This window comes from Ranitomeya variabilis, chromosome 3, assembly GCF_051348905.1.
Source record: "Ranitomeya variabilis isolate aRanVar5 chromosome 3, aRanVar5.hap1, whole genome shotgun sequence".
Classification (NCBI taxonomy): domain Eukaryota; kingdom Metazoa; phylum Chordata; class Amphibia; order Anura; family Dendrobatidae; genus Ranitomeya; species Ranitomeya variabilis.
Window position 1 is genome coordinate 104,717,323 of NC_135234.1, and position 26,094 is coordinate 104,743,416.

Genomic DNA, 26,094 nt, shown 5'->3' on the forward strand with positions numbered 1-26,094 from the left:
GATCAGTGGATTCTCTTAATCAAAATTTTAGGAAAACCTGTCTTGCTCCTGACTCCTGCAACAGGAGCCATAGTCAAAGGTTTGGCTTTCCATAGCCCTATAATTGCTCATAATATGAAATGACATAATAATAATGCAGCTGTGTGCATGAGGCCCTATTTTTATTCCACGGATCGAGACTTGGAACTTCGCAGCCGATTTCGGATCTAAGCTGAAACCACAGCAGTCACTGCAAACCCAAAGTCTGTAGTGGTTCTCCTAAGGGTGAGTAGACCGGTGACTATAGTTCTGAGCTAGAATACACTGTACCTGAGGACTCCTACCACAAGCGATATAGATCTATATGATGGGTATATACCGTAATGAATTTACAAAAAACATATCTACATACCCTACATAAAAAGTACATAGACATACAAACATATGGTGCTCAAACTTACAATTACAATATGTAAAAGGGGCTCTCCACTACTCGGACAATCCCTTCTCAATCACCATAGTTCCATCATGTGAAATAGCATTCATAATCGCCTCCGCTGCGGGCGCCGTTCCAACGACATCAGCGTCTGCTCCCTCTCACTTCCATTGGACAATCCTGGCCCCTGGACCAAGTGAACGACATCACAGTCCCTTCTTCAGGGCATCTGTATCCTCTAGAGGAAGTGTGAGTAAAGAGGAAGCCAATTGTCATGTGTGCCCTGGAAAAGCAGGTGCCGATAATCGGTGGAATAGTGCCCACCCCAGAGGGGGAAATAGCTACTGTTATTGTACATGGGAAAACTATGGTGATTGAGAAGTGGACAACACCTTTAATAGCCCCATCATAAAATATTCATCTTTTTCTGATTCTGAATGTCATTTTAAACCATGATTATAATGTTAATGCAGAAGTCTTGTTACATCAAGTGGGAGTAGATTGTTACTTCGGTTTATTTTAACCCTTAAAATAATTATTTTTGCTTTGAAGGGGTCATCCCACAAAGACCACCCAATGCCTCCTCCTCCCAGTCCATATGTTTAATTAGGGAATATGGATAGTATAGCTAAACTGGAGAGCCACTACTAGCGATGCTATAGTTTACTGATGCCATTGTCTACCCCACCAATATGGATCTAGCCATTCAGTGAGCGGCACAAGCAAACATGTTACCTATTCCAGTGATTGCATTTCCATATAGGATATTCTAAAGTTAGAATGTCAGCTTCTATTCCAGGCATATACCCACTCAACAGAAGGAAAGCAATTACCTAATGAAGCCAGCAGGCCTTGGCTGCCTCATCTTACTTTTAATTGGAAAATCTTTCAAGGAAGCTAAAAGCAGAACAGACGCCAAGGAAAAACTGGTGAGGTAGCTGTGCGAAAGAGAAGAACCTTTGGCACATACACTCGCAAATACTGTTCTCTCGTAATTCTGCAACCTACAGTATGTAAGACGTGGATTCTTCTTTCTGGTCGAGATTGAAATCCATAGCACCACTGAGAGGTAGATTCTATAAGATGTAGCCATCTGTACATGGCCGAGATGCGGGAAGACCTAGAATTATGTAGAAGCTGCAATAGAGCCATCGATGGTTGTCAGCCTTTAGTTGGACAGCCCTACTGTTGACAATTATAGATATTTTTTTGTTTTAAGCTTCTAGTCAACACAATGTTCCTCAACACTTGCTACAATGCGGCTCCTATCAGATCGATGAGTCCGGCTGAAGTTGGCTCCTTCATTCTAAGAATCAGTCGGGGTCCGAGGAGTCTGACCCCCCGTAAACAATCCATGGCATATTTTAGTTACATGCCAACAGTTATTGAGATGGGAATGTCCATTAAAACTAGATGTCCTTTATTAGAATAATAGGTCTATTTTAGATTTCCAGAAACAGTGCCACTTTCTACATGAGCGGTGTCTGGTATTGCAGTGTAGGGAGGAGAGCCAAGCTAAAGGTCTCTCCTGCGTGTCTGGGCCGGAACTTTCACCATTGTTTCAGGGGGAAGAGATTGTGGACCGGAGTAGTTCAGGGCACCTGACTGATGGGGGCGGGTCCGACAAATAGTTTGTGCGGGAAGACGAGACACTTGGCAGGGACCGAGCTTTTGCGTAGTGAGACGGTTAACTCCCTCTCCACGGACCCACGCCCGCTAGCTGTGCCTATACCCCCAGCTAGCCAGACTGCCGACACATCCTACCCTCAGCCCAGAGAGACTTCCGCACCGGGTAGTGACCAGGACAGAGTATGTACCTTGGCTCCACTCACCACCGCGGAGGCACCGCTTAGTCCCATCCTTGCAGTGCCTGCTGAGGACCGGCTCGTGCCTGTGTCCGCTGGACTGTGTGCTTCTACTGCGGCCTTGCCTACTGAACTTTCTGCTTCTTCTTCTGTAACGCCATCACCTCTACTCCACCTTGTGCATGGATCAGGAGATCGCGTGCTGAAGAACCCGGAGGATTCGTCATCGCAAAGAGAAAGTGCATCGCCTATCTGCGGGACCGGATGGGAGACATCTCGCGCCGCCGAGGGATCTTCCAGCCACCTTCCTCCAGCGCACAGAGACTGATAAGTTAATCCGTTATATTCTATTGCATTTCACTTTTACCCCATCCTCCAATCACATCCTTTACCCCCCTGCTTGTACCATTACTGTTCCTATATATAAAGAACCTGTTAACCCTTGCTCTGCCTCCTGTGTGTCACTGCATCCTACAGCAGCACTGAAATTAAACAGTGAACAAGACTTTCTACAAATCTTAGTTAGGAGTTATTCACGCATCAGTATTTTTGATTAGTATTTGTATGCCAAAACCATGAGTGTCTTCAAAACACAGGTGAGGAGTCAATCTTTCAATTATAGTTTTTTCTCTGTAAGTTCCACTGATACAAAATACTGATGAGTGAATGAGGCCTTAATGTGGGATTCTTAGGAATATATTTACCAGTGCTGCGGTTGCGTTCAGCATATACGGCCGATTGTGGTACATTTCATGCTTCTGTTACAGAAGAAATACAATCGGCTGGAATCCAAATTCCCTTCTACTTTAAAGTGTGTATCGAATGGGTTCTGACAAGTCATGTTTCACATCCATTGCGTTAATTTTTTATGAGCGTCTTGCAAAAATGAGGATGTCTGGTAATTGTAGCTAGAGTGGATACCTAATTGCATGTGTGGTTAGAGGCATGGAGCGAGAGGGACGATGAACCTAGATCAAAAAGGGACTTCTCTTTAGACAAGGATGTCAGTAAATGTACAAAGCACTGGACAATCTTTCTTTTGGTCTCCTCACTAGAGCAGTAGTGCAATGATGTTACCTGAAAAATTCAGAAAAACAAATACATTTTCCAGTGCTGGATTTTTGTGGAGTCACGAGCAGCTTAGATCTTACTGAAGTCCATTTAATGTGCGTAGTATGGTTGCCCAAAGCTCTTCCCAAGTCCCCAGAATGATCTCTTCTTGCTATTTATCCTTCTCACTTAGGATGTCAAGCGCTGACTTAAGGAAATCACTTCTCAAGAGACGGTAAAAAAGGACTATATCCATCAGAGTCATAATAGCCATCCCAACACTGCCGATGGTATAAATGAGCAGAGGAATGTTCTCAGTTTGACACCAACCACCGAGACATTCTTAGGAATATATTTACCAGTGCTGCGGTTGCGTTCAGCATATACGGCCGATTGTGGTACATTTCATGCTTCTGTTACAGAAGAAATACAATCGGCTGGAATCCAAATTCCCTTCTACTTTAAAGCGTGTACCGAATGGGTTCTGACAAGTCATGTTTCACATCCATTGTGTTAATTTTTTATGAGCGTCTTGCAAAAATGAGGATGTCTGGTAATTATAGCTAGAGTGGATACCTAATTGCATGTGTGGTTAGAGGCATGGAGCGAGAGGGACGATGAACCTAGATCAAAAAGGGACTTCTCTTTAGACAAGGATGTCAGTAAATGTACAAAGCACTGGACAATCTTTCGTTTGGTCTCTTCACTAGAGCAGTAGTGCAATGATGTTACCTGAAAAATTCAAAAAAACAAATACATTTTCCAGTGCTGGATTTCTGTGGAGGCACGAGCAGCTTAGATCTTACTGAAGTCCATTTAATGTGCGTAGTATGGTTGCCCAAAGCTCTTCCCTGGTTGCCCAAAGCTCTTCCCGAGTCCCCAGAATGATCTCTTCTTGCTATTTATCCTTCTCACTTAGGGTGTCACGAGCTGACTTAAGGAAATCACTTCTCAAGAGACGGTAAAAAAGGACTATATTCATCAGAGTCATAATAGCCATCCCAACACTGCCGATGGTATAAATGAGCAGAGGAATGTTCTCTCGGTTTGACACCAACCACCGAGTCATCCAAGCCAACGTGCTGATCCGGAAGATGACATATGTCCCCAAGTTCAGTAAGCTGTTCAGCCTGTAGACTGTGGTTTTTACTAGGTTGGCCATGAGCAGAACTTGCCTCAGATGTAGGAAGATGGAGTTAATTTCCACCAGCAGGGCCACCACTGCAAATCCCACATACCGATGGAGAAGCATAGATATACCGAAGCAAGTGATCACCTGCAGGGGAAGGGGAAACACTGGTAAGAGAAGGTCAAATATCACAGATTAAAAATAGTTTGCACATAAAATTATTTAATCACTTATTTAGTCAAACAAAAAGTGCTCTGTTTATTTGATAGGAATCCAAAACTTAAAAATGATTAATGTAATCAAGGAATATCGCTGTTCTTTTGTTTGTTTTGGAGTCATGCAGAAAACACTTCTATCAGTCATCCTTGAAGAACTCCGTGCAGAGAACACAATGAGGTTAATCTCCTGCTGATCTGTTTCCATTGTTGGTTGGCTGAAAGTTAGTGGGATCTAGAGAAAAGGTCTGGTTTAACCTCTTAACGACCACCAATACGCTTTTTAACAGCGGCAGTTAAGGGTACTTAAACCATAGCGCCGCTTATAGCGCCCTCCAGAGTCGGAACTTCTCCAGGGTGACGGCTGCCTCGGCTCTACGTGAGACTTCTGGCACTGCGTGGATGATGGAGAGAGGTCATCCACTTACATGCAGTTAGAAGAGGCGGTGTTTGAAGGGACCGGCTTTGATCACAATGTGGAAACACCCATCGGACCGGGCTGCGCGATTTACATATAGTGCGGAACAAGTATAAAACAGGTTTTCTGAGCACGACTGAGGATATTAAGGGGTTGCAGGAACCTCATTCTTATGATCTTAAAGGTGATGGGCAGGGATAAGCCAAAAAACTGGTGATGGGTTCCGTTTAAAGTGAAGCACACCTGTGATCATTATTGGAAATGTATTCAGAAAATATAAAAGCATTTTAGTTTTCCTCACCTCAGCTGAATGATTTACATCTGTTAGCCAGCTTGATTACATGTGGGGATTCCCTAACAACCAGGCAACCCCCACATGTACTTATGCTGGCTAGTAGATGTAAATCATTCAGCTGCGGCGATGAAAACTGAATCTCCAAGGACTTACAAATACTCGGAGGACCCCCAAGCGTGCTCGGGAAATCTCGGGTAACGAGTATACTCGCTCATCACTAGTATTTTTTTTTTACAAATGTTGTCAAAGAGTAGGAAATGTAAAACTATAATCAACCATTACTTTCATGTTGGATATCCCATTACTCCGGTGTTCGTCACAGGTCTTGTAGCACATGCCATACATCAGTCACATTACCACTGCCGCCAGCACTGGCCTCAGATGAGATTCCTGCATGTGTGACATTGTTGCAGTACTGCCGCAGACCACATAGTGGCAACAAACTTAAAGAAGTTGTCCACTACAATAAACATTTTTTTCAATAAACATTTTTTTTTTCCATAAATCTTGCTATTATGTGCCACTGAAAACATCTACTGTATTTTAGCAATATTACCTTTTATCATGCTGTAGCAGCACATCTTCAGTGCTGGATCCATCTCTCATGGGGTTAATCGACAACTTCCTTTCTCCTGAGTTATTGTGCTCTAATACTACAAGTTCCATGATGCTTTGCACTGCCACTAAGCCCTAACCTAGCACACCCACTCCAAAACACACCCCAACCCCTCCCTCCTCTCCCCCCTCTATCTTCAAAAAGATTTGTGATGTCATTTCTGTTCAACCTCCTCTTTTACATTTGTCCAACCCACACTCCATTACACACGGATAGATGGATAGATAGATAACAAATAGACAGATAAGATAGATAGATAACAAATAGATAGATTAATACATACAGATATATCTATGTCTATTTCCATAGATATGTCCATATCCATGTTTCTAAACCCCTTCACCCCTGGAGCTTTTTTTCGTTTATCGCTCCCCTTCTTTCCAGGGCCATAATTTTTCCTGTCAATGTGGCCATGTGGGGGCTTATCTTTTGCGGGACAAGTTCTACTTTTGAACGACACCATTGGTTTTACCATGTCGTGTAACAGAAAATGTGAAAGATAGTCAAAGTGCGATGAAATTGCAAATAAAGTGCAATCCCACACTTGTTTTTTGCTTGGCTTTTTTGCTAGGTTCCCTAAATGCTAAGGCTGTGTGCACACGTTGCGGATTTGATTGCAGATCCGCAGCGTTTTTTGCCGCACAGAATTGCATCAAATCCGCAGTGTAGTGCACAACCAATGTAAGTCTATGGGAGCCGCAGACTTGTTGTGCACATGCTGCGGATAAAGCCGCACTGAAACGCAGCTTTTTTTTTCCCCCCTCGGAATATCCGAGGTATTAAGTCCCCCAGGAAGAAAATTAAGGTGTTTTCCCAAATTAGACATTATCATCCCCATGTGGTGGCTTTGGTGGAGACGCACTTGACCAGGGATACGGCCCGATGTGTACAGAAACCATGGGTACAATGGTACATCCACGCGTTCCATACAAGCTATTCGAGGGCGGGTGTCATTATTGATACATAGAGATGTTAGATGGGAGGCCAGAGAGGCCTGTAGGGATTCGGAGGGTCGTTTTGTTTTCGTACATGCGTTAATTAACTCTCGTGAATATGTGATTTTATGTGTCTACAATCCTCCCCCGGCTAATACATCAATCCTCTGGATGGCAATGAGTTTTGCTTTAAACTACCCAGATGCACAAGTCATTTGTATGGGTGACTTTAATTTAGTTATGGATAATAGCCTTGATAGACTGAGATTGGATGGTGGGAGATCGGGGGAGCCCCCTTCTTCAACTCCGACCCAGCTGGCACTATTTATGGAGGGCAGTGGATGGTTGGACTTGTGGCGGATCCGTCACCCGGGAGTGAGGGGATATACCTGTCATTCATCTACTAGACAGTCTTTGTCCCGCATAGATTATATATTTGGTTCTGGTGGACTGGCAATGTGGGTAGATAATGTGGAACAGGGTAATAGGGGGGTATCGGATCATAGCCCGATTATACTCAAACTTAAATATGGGCATCCAAATAATAGTGGGGTCTGGAATTTGAACGCCTTTTGGCTGAAACTAATGGATTCTAACGACAGAACAGTGGATCAATTAAACTGCTTCATTCTGTCCCACCCAGAACCCCAGAATGTCAATCTATTTTGGGATACCCTCAAAGCATACTTAAGGGGATGTTTATCTTCCACAATCTCATATATAAAGAGGGTAACTATGAGAGAGGATGGTGAGGTGGAACGGAGGCTGAAAGATGCAGAGGCCGCATATATATCTAACCAAACTAGTGGCAATAGAACCGAGTGGCTGGCCTCACAAAGGTTATACACTCAGTATATAGACACCAAGTCTAAGCGCAAACTGTTTTTTGCACGTCAGTCGTATTTTGAACTGGGAAACAAAGCAAGTAAATTTTTGGCCTTTCTGGTGCGCCAGCATAATATACCTTGAAAATTCAATTCCAAACCTTTATCTATTAATGCTTTGCAGCCTGACATATCTTAGAAAAAGTGTAAAAAGCCTTTATCGCTTCCATGCCTTATACACTTATTGGTCCACTGGGCATGTCCCAACTATGCAAGTCAGATGATGAATCAGCAACTTGGCCAGTCCTCCTCCTTTTGACGTGGAAGACGTCCTCTATATAACAACCCTCTGCTTGAAATCTCCTGCTCGCACTGTGCAGAACAGAAAGACACATGGATGTGGTCAACTTCATTTTGGTGCACGCCTCACATAGGTGTATACAGCCAAAAGGACGTCTGATAGAGAACAGTGATGCATTTTCTAGGGCTTCAGATGTAAGCTCCTACAGAGCTACTAACCTTAGACTAAAGTTGTTCTGTGAACGTAGCCAAAGTCCTTTTGCTGTTTTGATTTGTAGAGCACTCCCCACTTGTTTATTACAGTTTTCGCCACAGATTGCATGGTCATCCAGTCCACATCATGGTCTTGGATAGAGAAGCATGTGATCCGAGACAGTTATCGGCCTCTACTTCAAAACACTTCTCAGTATTTTTAATAGGGGCGATTGATGGACATAATCAGAAGAGGAGGGCAGTGAAGTGTTTGCAATAGAATGTAGTGAACAAGGGCCACCGCTTTAAAATTATGGCGAGGTTCAGACGGACGTATTTTTAAGTTAATGTTTTGTCTGGGTGCACAAGAGGCACCACACTAACCCAATACCCACTATGCCCATGCACACCAATGACCAATGATTGTTCATATGAAATAATACAGCACATGCACTGGTCTGGTCAGACTCACGGACCAAACTAGTGCCTGTAAACAGCAGGCAGCTCCTACGCTTGTCCAACCTTTACTATGGCTATCTGAGAAAAATTGTAAAAGTGGCCAAGTATGAATAATCAGATTCTACTTTGTTCTTGTGATGGTAGGCATATATGTCATCAAAGGTAAAAAAAAAAACACAACAACAAATAAACCCAAATTAGAAGTTGTTCTCACTCCCTGCACAGAACAATGACTTAAAGAGGTTGTCCACTACTTTTACATTGATAACCTATCCTTAACATAAGTCATCACTGTCTACTCACCTGGGGACCGACACTCCCTCGATCAACTATTATCGGTGCCGGCGGCTGCTGGACGGAAGTATTTACTTGCGGAGCTGCACTGCCTACTTGTAGTGCCCGGGGCTTGGTACTGCACATCCTCCCATTTAAATCAATAGCAGGTGGATGTGCAGTACCCTGCGGCGGCCACTACCAGAAGACGACCAGCTCCGCAAGTGAGTACTTCCGGCCAGCAGCTGCCACCACCGATAACAGCTGACGAGCAGGGGTTCGGATGTCGGACCCTGACCGATCAGACATTGATGACCTATCCTAAGTATAGGCCATAAATGTGAAAGTAGTGGACAATCTCTTTAAGGTTACATTCAGACGCCCATATTTTCCATCTATGTTCGGTCTGTTTTTTGCAATAATAATAACCCATGGCCCAGTGCACACCAGCATAGGCCGAGTGCATGACTGGTCTGACAATGCAATGTGTGTTCAGAGACCTTTCTATCAAAGACAGCATTAACTTTTCCTCTAATAACTTGTGCTACAGCAGCTCTTCTGTGGCATAGGACCAGATAGACTTATGGGTGCCTAAGGCTCGTTTGTTGCTGGCTTACTGGTTGTCCTTCTTTTAACCAGTTTTGGGAGGTTGTAACTACTTAATAACAGAAACACCCCACAAGACGTGTCATTTTTTTAGATTCTCTGACCCAGTCACCATCTGTCACTGGTTTTAATGTAAATGCCCCCATACACAGAGTTGTCAGAATCCACTAATATCAGTGGGATTGGCCGACAGTCCTACTGTGTGTGGGGACCTCTAGACTCTGCCCCAACAAATGATGTAGGGAGAGAGAAGGATCCGGCACGCCAATCCTTTTGTTCTGAGGAAAAAGCTGCAGCCAGAGGAGTCCTGCCGCAGCTCTTCCCTAGAGAACACAGGAGAGCTCGGCTGGTCTGAACGTTCCGGTGTATGGGGGACTGCAAATGATTGCCGGCTGACAGATGACTGTGTTCGGGGACCTTAGGGCAGATTGGTGTATTATGAAACCCTAAATTAAGCCATAATCTTCATCTTTCATAACCTTACTTTGCGATAACAGGGAGGGTGGAGCAGGTTCTCGAAGGTCACAACTCCTGGAATTCAGCGCACACATAACAAGGCTAGGTTGTTTGATAACACGTCCTGACAGCAATCTTTCTGTTTGAAGGGATTATTGCCACGTCTACTTAAGCCATGGCTATACACCTCACATTTCACACTGGTTTTAATGGCAAGTATAGGACATCTCTTTCCTGTCTGCAAAATCTGCACATTCATTAAACTACAGGAAAAGAAGTGCAGGAAACCTGCTGACGCCCGAAGAACGAGGTGGGACGCGGGTCATGTAATGTTATGAGAATGCGAAGCTAAAAATATAGGAATTCATTCAGAAACTAAGGCTAGTCTGATGCGGTTCATGGCCTCCCTTTCAGCGGCAGTATCAGAGGAATACTTATGCAACCAGTTCCCTGAGGTGACAATGATGTAACAGTGTCATGCAGTTTATCAGCAAAATAACTTTACACTAAAGCAGCCTGTAAATGAGCAATGATCGGCTACAAGTTTGCCGACTGGCAGTGGCTTAATAGCCTTTCTGGACAAGCCAACCTCATCTCCCACATCTATTACTGATCGTTCTGCCGAACACAATGATTTTTTAGCAAGCTTAAAGGGAATCTCTCACCCCATTTTAGGTCTATAAGCGAAGGCCACTGGCATCAGGGGCTTATCTACAGCATTCTGTAATGCAGTAGATAAGCCCCCAATGTATCCTGAAAGATAAGAAAAACAAGTTAGGGTACTGTCACACAGTGGCACTTTTGTCGCTACGACGGTACGATCCGTGACGTTCCAGCGATATCCATACGATATCGCTGTGTCTGACAAGCAGCAGCGATCAGGGACCCTGCTGAGAATCGTACGTCGTAGCAGATCGTTTGGAACTTTCTTTCGTCGCTGGATCTCCCGCTGTCATCGTTGGATCGTTGTGTGTGACACCGATCCAACGATGCGTTCGCTTGTAACCAGGGTAAACATCGGGTTACTAAGCGCAGGGCCGCGCTTAGTAACCCGATGTTTACCCTGGTTACCATCGTAAAAGTAAAAAAAAAAAAACGTACATACTCACATTCCGGTGTCCGTCAGGTCCCTTGCAGTCTGCTTCCCGCTCTGACTGACTGCCGGCCGGAATGTAAGAGCAGAGCACAGCGGTGACGTCACCGCTGTGATCTGCTTTCACTTTACGGCGGCACTCAGTCAGAGCGGGAAGCAGACGGCAAGGGACCTGACGGACACCGGAATGTGAGTATGTACTGTTTGCTTTTTTTACTTTTACGATGGTAACCAGGGTAAACATCGGGTTACTAAGCGCGGCCCTGCGCTTAGTAACCCGATGTTTACCCTGGTTACCCGGGGCCTTCGGCATCGTTGGTCGCTGGAGAGCGCTCTGTGTGACAGCTCTCCAGCGACCACACAACGACTTTCCAATGATCACGGCCAGGTCGTATCGCTGGTCATGATCGTTGGAAAGTTCCAGAGTGTGACAGTACCCTTAGATTATACTCACCTAGGTGCAGTCCAGTCCGATGGACGTCGCAGTCCGGGTCCAGCGCCTCCCATCTTCATACGATGACTTCCTCTTCTTTGCTTCCTGTCGCGGCTCAGTATAAAGGAAGTACAAGTAAAGCAATCCATTAGCTGCCGCTGCTTGGCTGCAGGGATCACTTGACATAATGTCACGCAAGCCCTGGGAGACCCAGAGCTGCCATAGCTGGAACTAAGCCATTTTATTGATTTTCAATAAAGAACTTTTATGTGTATCTTTCGACTTCCGTTTGTTTGCATGTGCCGAATTTCTCAAATTTTATCTACCATAGCGGAGTACAGGTTGTTTTTATTTTACATGGGGAGTGGGGGTGAATTGTATTTGGAAGGGGCTCTCTGGGGTTATTGAGTCAACAATATTACAATTTCACAATTTACATTTTTTAATGTGCACACAGTCACATGACTTATGGGTGGCCCATTTTTTGGGTGTCCTATCTTCACAGTGCCAGGCAAATTTGTCCAGGAAAAGCAAAAAAAGAAAAAATCTGATATAGGGGCCCAGAACAAGAGTTGGATATTTGTGGTTGACTATCTCCCAGTTACATATCCAGCAGCTTTACCAATCTACACGAGACATGCTGGTAGTTCAGTCACATGAACATAATCACTGGAATTTATAGACGCATTGAGGGATCAACCACACAGGCAAGTTCCTTCAACAGGAATTCCTAACCTGATAAAACAGTTGTTCGTGGGTTAACCCCTTCATCTGAATTGTAGGGATAGCAAACAATTGCCACCAAGTCAGCCTAAATTCTCATGACCGTTTAGTTGTCGTAATTTATGGTCTGTGATATAGCCATAATTTCCAGCACAATTCCGGATCTCCCGATCTGAACCAACAGCCATAGAGGACTATAGGACACTATTCGTGTGGGACAGGGACCTGCAGATGTGCCGTAAATTGCAGTCGTAACATGGACTGTAAAATATACGGTACCCACTACGTGGTTGTGTGAATCTAGCCTTCCACACATTATAGCTGATCGTGGAGGTTCTAACCACTAAGGAAACACTTGACAAGTTGTTTGTAACATTCATAGTTTTACAAATGTAAGTGCATTGTAAAGTAATGATTTAGAGAAGGATCGAGAGGAACATTGGGGCAGAGACATTTTAACAAAAAAACGACCATATAAAATTGCCAATACAGATCATAAAGACATTCTTAATAGCATATAGAAGCAATTATGTTATCTGTTAGAAAGTATTGAAAATCCAGTGTAAGCAATTAGACATAGGAAAAGATATAGATCTTGGTACCGTGTTAGCCAGTAGATAGAAAAATTAGACATTAACTCTTGTTTTACGCACAGAGATGTTATCTTATCACTTATTTTATTAGTGTGTTGTGCAAGTAGGTATAATAGGAATGGCAGGGTAACGGCAGACAGGTCTGTGTTCTTTGAAGGGATTTTAAGAAAGTAGGCAGTGAGCAGGAAATACAAAGAACAACATACCGATCTGTCAAATCTCTGCTGCTCTGGTTTGCTACCCTAGACACATAAGGCCTCCACGCACATTAACCCTTTAGTGACGGAGCTAATTTTGACCTTAAAGATCAGGCCAAATTTTTGAAATCTGACAAGTGTCACTTTATGTGGTAATAACTCTGGAATACTTCAACTGATTCTGAGATTTTTTGTCCATGACATATTGTACTTCATGATAGTGGTAAATTTTAGTAGATGTGATTTGCCTCACTTGTAAAGCGCCATGGAATAAATGGCGCTATAACAATAAATAATAATAATAATAATAATAATAATTTGCGTATACTTATGAAAATGTCAATTTAAAAAAAAAAAAAATGTTGCAATTTTCAAAACTTTACATTTTTATGCCCTTAAACCAGATATTTATTATTTTGTGTGGTATAACTAACATTCCCCACATGTCTACTGTACACCAGCACAGTTTAGTATCCAGTATGAATTGAAAACTTCAATATTTCAGCATTTTTCAAAAATAGGATTAGCATAAAAACTAAAATAAATCATTGATAAAGTATCATTCAGCAACTTTTTACATGGTGCCAATTCCTTTTTGAAGATTGTCCCCAAAACCGCTTAGAAGTTCCGACCTTTCCTTACTTGGAAACCCCCCAGAGCTAGAATAGGAGTTAGAAACGTCTTTCTGTTTCATTTTCAACAAAAGTCTCAACGGACTGCAAATGAAAACTACACAGATCTGGTTGTGCTGGAGAGTTCCCCAAACAAAAGTGATGAAAATATCGTATAGAAGCAGCGTGCTATAGAGACAGGGTGTGTAGGCTGTGCAGGTTCCACTTATGGAAGGATGATCCACCCTGGTTACACATTCCTTAGAAGACTAAGCAGACAGAACAAAGTCATCATTCTCTTCATCATGTGATTTAGGTTGTCAGATCCTATTCTGTTTACTGGCCTCATCAACAATATTGTGTCTGACAGTTGTTGGCCAACCAGTTATTCAACAAGCAATTTTCTTATATCCATGGATTAAATGAGCTGTATGGTCGCAGAAGAAAATACTACAGTAATCCTCCTGTATTCCCTGTGCATACGACAGTCAAGTGCCAACTAGTCTTACCCGGCTGCTCTCAATAGAAGAGAACAGAGACGTTTAGGAGTCTAGTCGGCATGTGAAGGCAAGTATACAATTTCTACACACGTTGTTACATCCCCAACCATTCACATGGGAAATTGTGACAGTGCACTCTCTCACGATTCAGCAGCATGACTGCTGACCTTTGTTCTGATATTTAACACTCCCCACTGGGGCTGTCCGCTACAAGGATATCCACTTCTTAATCAAAGTATTTGGAGCTGATAAAACAAAACAATGTATACTCGCCTCCTGTGCCGATGCTGTTCCAGCGGTGTCAGCACTCGCGTTCTTGGGCTTTTGTGCAGTTGTTACGAGACAGGAGCTTGGCGTACAATCAGAGCTGGTGTCACTGGCCCCATTCTGGACAATTCGTACAAGAGGAAGTGAGAGAAAAGCCGCAGCCCTACTTCCTCTTGATGTTCAATTTGTCCGAAGACGGGGTCAGTGACACCAGCACTGATTAGGTGCCGGCCTTACGTGTCGTAACAGCAAGAGAGCCCCTGGAACGACCAGTGGCAAATATTGTATGTGCAATATTTGCCGAACGTCAATGGGAGTAGAAATAAAGGAATATGTTCGGAACCGATCATCAAACATAAATTCATCATGAATAGGGCACCAATATGGCACGAACACGGCAAATTCAGATCTGGCGATAGTTTCCGAACATATTCGCTCAACTCTACTTCTGAGCACATGCTACAAAGTCAGAGGAGCAGGAATCCCTCATGTTTGTTTGCTGTGTATGTGGGCCATGCATATTTCCCCTCATTCTAGCTCAGATACAACTGAAAAACTGAAAATCAGAGATAGGGTATAAAGAATGGGAAAGTTGGTAACATTTTTTAACAGGATATATAACATATAAAGGCCATAAATTGTAATATTTTCAATACACACGCAAACAAGCGACATGTGTGCTTTAATAAATGTAGCCAAGGCAACATTAACCTATCCTAAGACATTAACACAAGATTCTGAGTTCCTTTGCCTAGGCGGGCATGTGACCCTTTCAACGGTTGTCCAATCCTAAAGGAGTCACATGCCTGTCTGGACTTAACACAAATAACGAATACAAACAAGGGTTCTGTAATCTTGGTAAAAAGTGTCTAAAAGCGCCCAATAGGGCATGACCCGGGCAATAAACATTGTATATAGTGAGGTATTGCTCACCTGGCTGGGTTGTCAGGCACAACTCCTGTGCAGATAGAGATACCGGCTGCTGCAGCTCCGTACACTGGAATAAAACCAGCAGTAAATGCAATAGTAGAAAGGGATATATGGAGAAATCTGCTGCTGCTGATCGAGAAGATATCCAATGGAGATACGGTTGTGAACACAGAGCTTTTTTATTAATTTACGCGTTTAAGAGTTGAACAAACTCCTTCATTGGGAAAAAACCTGATGAAGCAGTTTGTTCATCTCTGAAATGTGTAGATTAATTAAACTGATCTTTGTTCAACACCATCAGTAACAAATATCTTCTTGATCAGCAGCAGCAGCAGATTTATCCATATCTACTATAACATGGGGCCTGGGCAGTAATGGAAGAGGATCGTGGAGAAGAATTTATTTTATTAGTTTACAGCATTCCGGATGTTTTTTTGAGAAAAAAAAAAATAAAGAGTTGAACAGGCAATTTTAGGATCCACTTTGTAGATGGCACGATAATGGCTTTGCTGGCCTTGGCACGGCATGTTCACCTTCTGCACGTTACTGTCATGATGCCAGAGTACAATAAAGAGACTTGAGTGTCAGCAGACATTCCAGGATTCTCACTGATATGTGACGGCTTCTAGGAACAGATCCTTAATCAGGTCACCAAGTGCTGGTTATTTGCCAGGCCGAGTACCCCGACAGCTCATTATAGTAGCAGAAACAAACTTTCTAGAAAAGTGCTATAAAGCAGTTATGCGAGGAGAAAATAAATAACGAAGGTGCACGCCTCTGTGATAATTCTTGGGGAATCCCTTTGAATGGAGCCTCTGAACACGTTTTTACATGTGGAAATAGTGGTGTGGCTGTACAGGTGCTAGTCCTTCAAAAATGATATCTTATTGTGTAGAGATCTGATGTTTCAGATAAGAAATCCAGTGTAGAAGCCATATGCAAATTAGGCTTGTAGTGCACTGTGGGTGTGCCAGTGCACGTGGACTGATTCTTCCAAATCCCTCTGGTGCATCTGCTATAGCTCTGTGGGCTTTCAGGCATCCTAAACCTTTTGAATGTATTTGGTGACGATAATACCCACCCAAATGAGGTCACACACATTCTTTGCTAAGAGACTACACCCAAAGCTACTGCGTAAAGGATCATATCTCACAAAACTCTGGCCATTCACCAGAGTAACATAAGACAAAGTAGTGGAGAACAGTGTATTATTGACAATTTATTCATAGAAATATCTAGCAAACTGAATAATTTGCATTTTTCTAAAAAAAATAGAATTATTCTTACCGTTAATTCGGTTTCTAGTAACCCACCACGACAGCACACCTGGAGGATGTTACCCCTTTCCTAATAGGGACAGGAAATGACAAAGAGGTTAAATAACCCCTCCCTCATACTCCCCCTCAGTGTTATTATAAAGGACCACAGGAGAAGGAATGCTTCAAATTATATTTATTCTTTCCAGAACATATATTAAGCAAAGGGAGGTATTACTCCTGCTGTCGTGGTGGGTTACTAGAAACCGAATTAACGGTAAGAATAATTCTATTTTCTCTAGTAACCCCCCACGACAGCACACCTGGAGCAGTACCCAAGAGTAATTTTAGGGAGGGACTATAGCTCTAAGGACTTTTTCTCCGAAGGCCAAGTCTTCTTTTGACATCAGGTCTAGCCTGTAATGTTTGGAAAATGTATGGACCGAGGACCACGTGGCAGCTCTGCAAATTTGCTCAATGGAAGCACTGGCTTTCTCGGCCCAGGAGACAGCTGTTGCTCTGGTAGAATGAGCTGTGAATTTTCCTGGTGGTGGGAGCCCTTGGATCTGGTAAGCTTCCAGGATTGCTCTCTTGATCCAGTTGGCAATTGTAGATTTGGAAGTCTTCTTCCCCTTATTCTGTCCATGAAGATGAATAAACAAATTTTGATCCTTTCTAATTTTGTCTGATACTTCAAGATAATAAAGTACCGCTCTCCGAACGTCCAAAGTATGGAACTGTTGTTCTCCCTCATTCTTTGGTTCCTGATAGAAGGAAGGGAGAATTATCTCCTGTGACTTGTGGAATTCAGACACGACCTTTGGAAGAAAGGATGGATCCAGACGCAGAATAAGTCTATCTTGTAGAATCTTCATGTAGGGTTCATTGATTGACAGGGCCTGTAGTTCACCTACTCTCCTGGCTGTAGTTATTGCTACCAGGAAGGTGGTTTTCCAGGCCAGTCTATCCATTCCTATTGATGACAAGGGTTCAAAAGGAGGAAGTGTAAGTCCTTTTAGGACTATATTGAGGTCCCATGACGGGACTATATTTATGGATCTTGGAGACATGCGGGATGCTGCCCTCATAAATCTTTTATCCATCTGTGTTCGGCTAAAGGCTGGTCGAAATACGAACTCAGGGCCGCCACCTGTACTTTGAGGGTGCTGGGTCTGAGACCTTTTTCTAGCCCATCTTGTAAAAAATCCAGGATCCTGGCTAGGTTCAGCCGGTGTGGGTTAGGCCGATCAGGGGCACACTAAGTGATAAAAGTTTTCCATACTTTCTGATAGATGGAATTGGTTACCGTCTTTCGGCTCTTCTGTAGCGTTCTAATGACGCTTTTTGATAGTCCTCTGAATTGAGAATTCAGAAGCCAGGCATTCAGGTGTAATTTCTCGCCCCTGGTGACTGCTGCCGGCACAGTACACCTGGGATGACCTCTTCATCCCTAATCCCTAGTAGGGACAGGAAAAAACACTGAGGGGGGAGTATGAGGGAGGGGTTATTTAACCTCTTTGTCATTTCCTGTCCCTATTAGGAAAGGGGTAACATCCTCCAGGTGTGCTGTCATGGGGGGTTACTAGAGAAAATAATAATAAAAAAAATGGATATCAAGATATGTCCATGTTTACACTATGTACAGAATTATCAGGCAAGTTACTATTTTTACCATATAATTACTTTTATTCATATTTTTCAACTCTTCGCTGTATAAACATAAATGCTTATGTAACGCTAATGCTGGCATCCCTGCATGTTCCCTAACCCTCTTCCCAGCAGGGACGCCAACACAATCACTGCCTCGGCTGCTTAGCGCGAGGTCTCCATTCCCTGCACGGCTTCCTGGTTCAACGGTTCTGCGCGTGTCTTCCTGCAGCATGCCTAGTGTGCGTGCTCTCAGATTCTTAGAGGCAGCACGCGCACTTTGCGAATGCCCCCAGCCAATAGCTGAGAGACATAAGGTATTGAAGGCACGCTCCCCTGTAGGTCCCTCTTTAGTGATAGTTTGTGTTTGACCCTGACCCTGAACCCACATAGTCTGAACCTGAACCTGTTACCTTAGGCCATTCCAGCAGTATGGGAACCTGAAGCCACTTCGGTGGTACCTGAACTCGCTCCATCAGTATCTGAACCAGAAGTTGCTCCGTCAGTACCTGAACCAGCACTACTGTCGATCCTGTCAAGTGTTCCAGGAACCGCACTGTCTGAACCTGCATCACTATCTGGTCCTTGGACTCCGAGTCCATGTCTGCAATCCTGACCCTTGGAACAGGTGCTGCCACACTACCGGGGACTGCCTATAGTGGTACCTGCAGCTCAAGCCTATCTCCACTATTAGGAGCTCTAGCAAAAAACAGGCTGCTGCTTAGCTACGCCCCTCCAAAAGTAAGCCTGGACTGTGGCAGAGTGGGTCCATGATCTACGTGGTAGATACATGGAGCCCGTTAAACCCAAGACTCTTTTGCCTCGGAGTTGTACCAAGAGTTGATCCATCAATGATATCAACATGAAAAAAAAAAGTGTCCTATCTGCAGACTGTGAATACCTATTTGGAAGCTGCTTCATCCTCTCCAGCCCAAGCTGTAGCAACCTCAGCAGTGAGTTCTCAGCCTGCAACTTATGTATCTGAACCTGGTCCTTGTCTGTCTGCTCAGACATGTTAAGATGGAGACCCCAAGCAGTGTCGTGGGTTCCTAAATCAGTGCACACTGCATTATGAAATGTTGGCCCATCAGTTTCCCTCTGATTAAGCTAAAGTGGGATTCCTGATGTCCCTCCTAGCAGGAGAAGGCTCAACCCATTGTGGGAGAAAGGGGACCCTGTGTCCTCAGATCTGCAGGCCTTCCATAGTGTCTTCGATGAGCCGGACTGTGTGTCTTCTGATGAATTTTTTTCCTTCTCTGTGTCAGGGAGGTCTGACTTTAGGCCAGTAGGCCACCTGGTTTTGCACCCCGTCTTCTGAACTTGACTTGAATAATGAGGCACTGGTAACCGCCTTCTGGGAGGGATTGTCTGAAAGGATTAAGGACTAACTGGCTAGTCGAGACATCCCAGCAGCCTTAGACGATCCGATTTTCCTGGCAATCCGGATCAGCCTAAAGTTCCAGAAACGGTGCAGAGAGGCGATGCGTGAGATGAAATAGTCTTGTCTGGATTCGTTCTCCCACAGATAGCTGTCCTCTCTGAATCTATGCCAGCCGATCGCGTTAAGCAACAGCAGGAACACACTTGTGTCAAGGGAATGTGTCAGCACTGTGGTAGAATGGAACATCTTGTCTGTTCTTGTTTCAAGAGGTTTGAGAAACTCCAAAGCCTAGGGTCTGTAGGAGAGTCCACCCAGGGCGAGAACTATTCCTCTCCACCACTGACTCTGAATGTATCAGTCAATGGAAAGGTCCTATCCGAAATCTTTCGAGTTGTTACTGAACAGGTGAAGATTTGGGAAGAAATGCTGCACATGGAAAAGATCACTTTTTATGTGCTGCTGCCTAGTCTTTTGCATCCACTACTCCTGGGTTTTCTGTGGCTGTGTACGCATGGGCCCGTCATAGACTGGAAAACTGGTGAGGTGCTTCTTGGGGGACAGTCTTGTCATAAGGGGTGTCTGGTCCCTGTACATCCAGTCCGGCTGCAGATGATGCCATCTTCTCCGGCAGGTCTGCCATCTGCTCATTGGTCGTGTGCTGACGTCTATAATAGGAAGGAAGCAAAGACGTTACCGCTGCACAGACCGTATAATGGATGTATCATCCAAGACCCTGAATTGAAGACGGACCAGCAGAAGGTATCTTCAATTCTTTCTCTAGAACAGGTCTTCTCCTGTGCTCCTCAGACTTGAAGGTAAAAACTTTTTAAGTGGAGAGATTTTGGCCTCAAAGAGAAATTGGTGTCCATTGGCCTGTTCCCGGGATACTCACCACCTCAAGGATGCATCACCCCGGGCATCAAATTGAAGATGGACCCGGAGAAGGCATCTTCAATTCTTTTCATTGAACAGGTTCCCTCTTCTGCTCCTGCACTCCAGAGGTACCTGAACCAGCACCAGTGTTCGTTTGGTGAAATATTCCAGTAACAGCACTGTCTGAACCTGCACCAGTGTCCGTCCTCTCAAGTGTTCCTGTAGCAGCACTGTCAGAACCTGCATCGGCATCCAGGTCTGCCTTGGACTCAAGAGTCAGTGTATGCGATCCTGTCACTTGGGGGCTCAGCTGCCATACTACAGGGGACTTCCCTTGGAGTGGTACTTGGCGGTCACCTGAAGCTCAAGCCTAACTGCACCTTAAGCTCTAGCAAAAACTCCATGGGTATGCCAGGGCCGTGGAGCAGTGGGTACAGGATCCATGTGCATGACAACTTACTGGATGAAGCAGATCAGGCGATGTGTATGTGTAACAAGGTGCAGCCTACAGATATCAACATCCTTTATCAAGGTGTGCATAATTAAGAAGATTTTCCTCAGGCAAAATAGGCCAAATTGAGATTTAACTGACTATGAAAACTCAAAGATTGTTAAAATTCTTACAGAGGAACGCAGAACTCTTTGAAACTGCGATGATATTGTGTGTGATCACAAAACCATCAGAAAGTCTGTTGCAAACATCAGCAGGTCGCAAAAAAAAAAAAAAAAAAAAAAGATTTGAGAAGAATCAAACATGAAGCGGCCAGAAACCCATTATCCTCCATTGCTGTCATATTCCAGAACTGTATTCTCCTTGGAGAGCCCAGTAGTACAAGGTGTTCAGTGCTCAGAGAAATGGCCAGGTAATGAAGGCTGAAACCTGACCATCATGGAACAAGGCACAGAAGTGGAAACATCAAGTCTGGGCCCTGAAATATCTGAAGACAGATTTTTCATGGCTGGATCAGTAACTGGCACAGACCTCTACTTTGACTCAGCAAGCTGGAGGTGGAGTACTGCTATGGACTGATTTTATTAAATATGAGCTAGTTGGACCTTTTCAGGTTGAATATGGACTCAAAATCAACTCCCAAACCAACAGCCATTTTTTAGAAGATTACTTTCTTCCAGCAGTCGTACAGAACAAATTCTACATCTTTCAAGAAAACCGTAATTTTTATGTAGGATAATGCTACATCACAGCATCGAAGTCCCCACTGCTCGGCTGCCAGTAATGGCCTTAAAGATGAAAAAATTATGACATGGTCCCTTTTCCTCCCCTGACCCAAATCCTATTGAGAACTTGTGGGCCTTTCTTAAGTGGGAAATTTATGGTGAAGGAAAACAATCACCTGAGCATTGTCTGGGAGACTGTGGTTGGTGCTGCCCAAAAAAACTGACAGACTCCATGGATGGATGACTTGGGACTCATTGAAAAGAAGGGGGGCTATATTGGTCACTGATATTTTGTTTGAATGTATTTTTGCACATTTTGAGTAGTTTGGTTATTATTCTCAATGTAACAGACGAAAATAAACAATTAAGATGGAAAAAAGTTACATTTTTCATTTAGTTTTAATAAAATGAATCAGCAAAAATACCAATTGCCTAATTGTGCATACAGTGTAGTGTGCGTACTTCGCATAATGTAGCAGGAGCGGATTTTGATCAGCTGAGTAGATTACAACAGCGATTCCCAATTCTCAATCATTTTAATACAGTTCCGTTCACTTCCATATTGGACTCTGGGTGGACTGGTGCCATCATGGTAACATATATCTGCGGGCTCACGTGCATCACACATGCCTGCCAGCAGAAATCTGTAGACGTGAGGTCACCTACCAACACCGTAGTGAGCAGGTCCGGATTATCCCTATAATGCAGGTGTACCCCTAAAAATTTTACCACACTTGGGGAACCTCTAATGCCATTTCTGCCTCAAGGACGCCTACCCTAAGGGCAGGTACTGCGTTCAATAATTATTGTCCACAACTATACAGATATATTTGCTGAATGATGCCAAGTAGAGATCTAAAATCTGTAAGCAATAAATACATAAAGCATGTTGGAAAATAGTATAAAGGGGCCATTATTCACTGGAATTCCACAGGGACTTAGGAAACAATACAAACATTGCATTTTTGGTGGGGTTTTTTTGCATTGTATGATTTTGGCATTTTAGTAATAGACCTTTTTATAGAAGGAGAATTAAAAAAAAACACATCTGCTTTCATTTCAAGTGTCTGGACTAAGACTGGGATAACACAGTGAGATTGGCAAAGACAAACATTGTGGGGTCAAATATCGTATGTCGATGCTACATGCCACAATAATGAAACAGTGTACGTATTGCTAAATCATCCATACTGACTTTGCTGATGCTGTGTGGCACCATAATAAAACTGTGATGTGGCCAAAGGCACCATGCAGTCCCAGCCTCTTACAACAAATAGGTTTTACTTGTTGAAATTGTACCCTTTTAACCCTACAGTTTTATCTTTAAAGGGTTATTAAAAAACAAAACCACAAGTTATCCCCTATCCACGGCACTAGGCCTAACTTGCTGATGACTGGGACCCTCAGTGAACCTAATATAAGGGCTCTATCTTGAATGGAGTGGCAGTGCACTTGCTTGACCTTTGCTCTATTCACTGTCTATGGGACAGTACTCTGCTTTCTTCTACAGTTTCATTGACAATGAATGAAGAGGAGGTTGAGCAAGCGCACTGTCACTCCATTCAGGACAGAGCTGAAGAGCCACATTCTTTGGGTTCCAAAGCCTTAGGGCTTATTTCCACATGCGAGGCACACGTCCGTATCTCGCATGTGGAAACCAAGCTCTGGCGCCGGCACTTTGGAGCGGAGCTGTGCAGCTCCATGTGTTCCTATGCGGCCGCACGCTCCGCTCTGGAGTGCCGGCTCCACAGCTTGGTTTCCACATGCGAGATACGGACGTGTGCCTCGCATGTGGAAATGAGCCCTTAATCTCAACATTCCCTCATCCCAAGGACAGTGAGTAACTTGTTATTTTTGGACTAACGCTTTGAAAGTTTGACTAGAAGGTGCATTTCTTCCAGATAACTATAAAGCAGAAGAAGAATTTATTGAAAAACTGCACAGTTACATACCACAGCATGATGGAAGAGCAGTTCCCAGGACTGATGAAGTTTCTGGTTCTGCAGCATATCCACAAAATCATGAATGAAATAACCTAGAATAAAAACAAGTGTCAAACATTTTCAGGTATTTAAAGGATCAGTCAACAGCACGTGCTTCAAAGTAATTTCTTTTGCTTTTCAACATATTTTATTGGGTCATAAAATAAAAGGCGTTTTCTGGGACTGAAGAAAAAAAAACAAACTTTTGCATAAAAACACCCATAGACTTTCTGTAGAAAGCCTTCATCCTAGGCTTGACACTTTGTACAGACCGAGTTTGTTATTTTTTAACATGGGCCATGTCATCCTTGTGACACGTATAACTTGTAGGATACGTCCTCACAGGTTGGACTTGCTGCTGAGTTGTCGTCTATCCAATAGTGTGGCAGCAAAGTTGGGGAGATCTGAATACATTTCATCCACATGCTGTGAAGACTATCTGCGCTCACATTGACCTGCAGTGAATGGCAATGTCTGTTGTGGATTTCAGCGATTTCATCTTTGTGACTTCTGAGGAAAATTGGACATTACACATTCAAAGCAAAATCTGCAGGTGGATAAATAAAAAATGGCCAATATCTCTGAAACCTTATGTCAGACTCCTAAAAAAAAAAAAGAATAATTAGGGCAGCACCACTAATATATTAGGAGCAAAATCTGGCCACTTTTGTCCTGGTGACAGGTCCTCTTTACAGCACCATTGACCTACCATACCGGCTCAGTGGGACTTTGTATGATTGAAAGACTGTCCAGGCTACAGAACGAATAATGCAGCACATTTTTTGCAGCTTTATTATGTTTCTGTACAAAACGGAGCCCAAACACAGCAGAGCACAATCAGGACTGACACACAACTTGCTTAAAGGGAACCTGTCACCCCGTTTTTTCGGTATGAGATAAAAATACTGTTAAATAGGGCCTGAGCTGTGCATTACAATAGTGTAGTTTGTGGACCCCGATTCCCCACCTATGCTGCCGAAATACGTTACCAAAGTAGTCGTTTTCGCCTGTCAATCAGGCTGGTCAGGTCAGATGGGCGTGGTGTCTTCCCCCAGATCTTGCTTAGTTTTCCGTTGGTGGCGTAGTGGTGTGCGCATGTCCAAGGTCCCGAATCCTGCACAGGGGTGTGAAAATAGCAGCGATGTCCGTTATTCCACTGGTGGTCGGTGGGCGCGGCCATCTTGCTTTGGCCGCGCGTGCGCAGAAGCGGCGCTCTGCTGGCCGCGGCTTCAGCAAAATGGCCGCCGCGATAGCCATCTGCGCACGCGCGGATGCCCGCGGCCATTTTCCTGAAGCCGCGGCCAGCAGAGCGCCGCTTCTGCGCACGCGCGGCCAAAGCAAGATGGCCGCGCCCACCGACCACCAATGGAATAACGGACATCGCTGCTATTTTCACACCCCTGTGCAGGATTCGGGACCTTGGACATGCGCACACCACTACGCCACCAACGGAAAACTAAGCAAGATCTGGGGGAAGACACCACGCCCATCTGACCTGACCAGCCTGATTGACAGGCGAAAACGACTACTTTGGTAACGTATTTCGGCAGCATAGGTGGGGAATCGGGGTCCACAAACTACACTATTGTAATGCACAGCTCAGGCCCTATTTAACAGTATTTTTATCTCATACCGAAAAAACGGGGTGACAGGTTCCCTTTAATAGAACTGGAGAGAGAATCCTTTTATCCGCAGTTCTCCTTGGATCTATTTTGACTGTAGTCCTTAATATATTTTGATTTTTTTTTTACTTATTTGTGACCAACTCTACACTGGCACCATTACCCTACTTTTAAGCACCATGAGATGGAAACTGAAGTTCATGTAGAACAGTTAATTTATTGAAAAAATGTTATTTTTTTAAATTAACAAAATCTCCTTTGTTTTCAAGATTCTGTTCCATGTTTAATGGTCAGGAGACATCACGAGAAAGTACAAGGGGGGATGGGATGACAGAAGAATGTGGTAATGACCGGAACTTCTAGTCTTGTGAGACACACACACTCACACAGGTGCTTCTCACAAAAGTAGAATATCATCAAAAAGTGAATTTATTTCAGTTCTTCAATACAAAAAGTGGAACTCATATTATATAGAGTCATTACAAACAGTGTGATCTATTTCAAGTGTTTATTTCTGTTAATGTTGATGAGTAAGGCTCACAGCCAATGAAAACCCGAAAGTCATTATCTCAGTAAATTAGAATAATTAACAAAAAACACCTGCAAAGGCTTCCCAATTGTCTAAAAAGGTCCCTTAGCCTGTTTCAGTAGCTCCACAATCATGGGGAAGACTGCTGACTTGACAGATGACCAGAAGGCAGTCACTGACACACTCCACAAGGAGGGTAAGACACAAAAGGTCATTGCTAAAGAAGCTGGCTGTTCACAGAGTGCTGTATCCAAGCATATTAATGGAAGGTTGAGTGGAAGGAAAAAATATGG

General features: G+C 43.8%; 1 protein-coding gene across 1 annotated transcript in view; it reads right to left on the reverse strand.

Moving 5' to 3' along the window:
• Positions 1-3,360: 3,360 nt before the first annotated feature.
• TLCD2 (TLC domain containing 2) overlaps positions 3,361-26,094 on the reverse strand; it is a 31,227-nt gene continuing 8,493 nt past the window's right edge. The window contains exons 3-4 of the mRNA XM_077294469.1: positions 23,621-23,703; positions 3,361-4,546 (exon numbers count right to left, since the gene is read on the reverse strand). Coding sequence (XP_077150584.1) covers positions 4,169-4,546; positions 23,621-23,703 — 461 coding nt within the window. The 3' untranslated portion in view covers positions 3,361-4,168. The remainder of the gene's footprint in view (positions 4,547-23,620; positions 23,704-26,094) is intronic.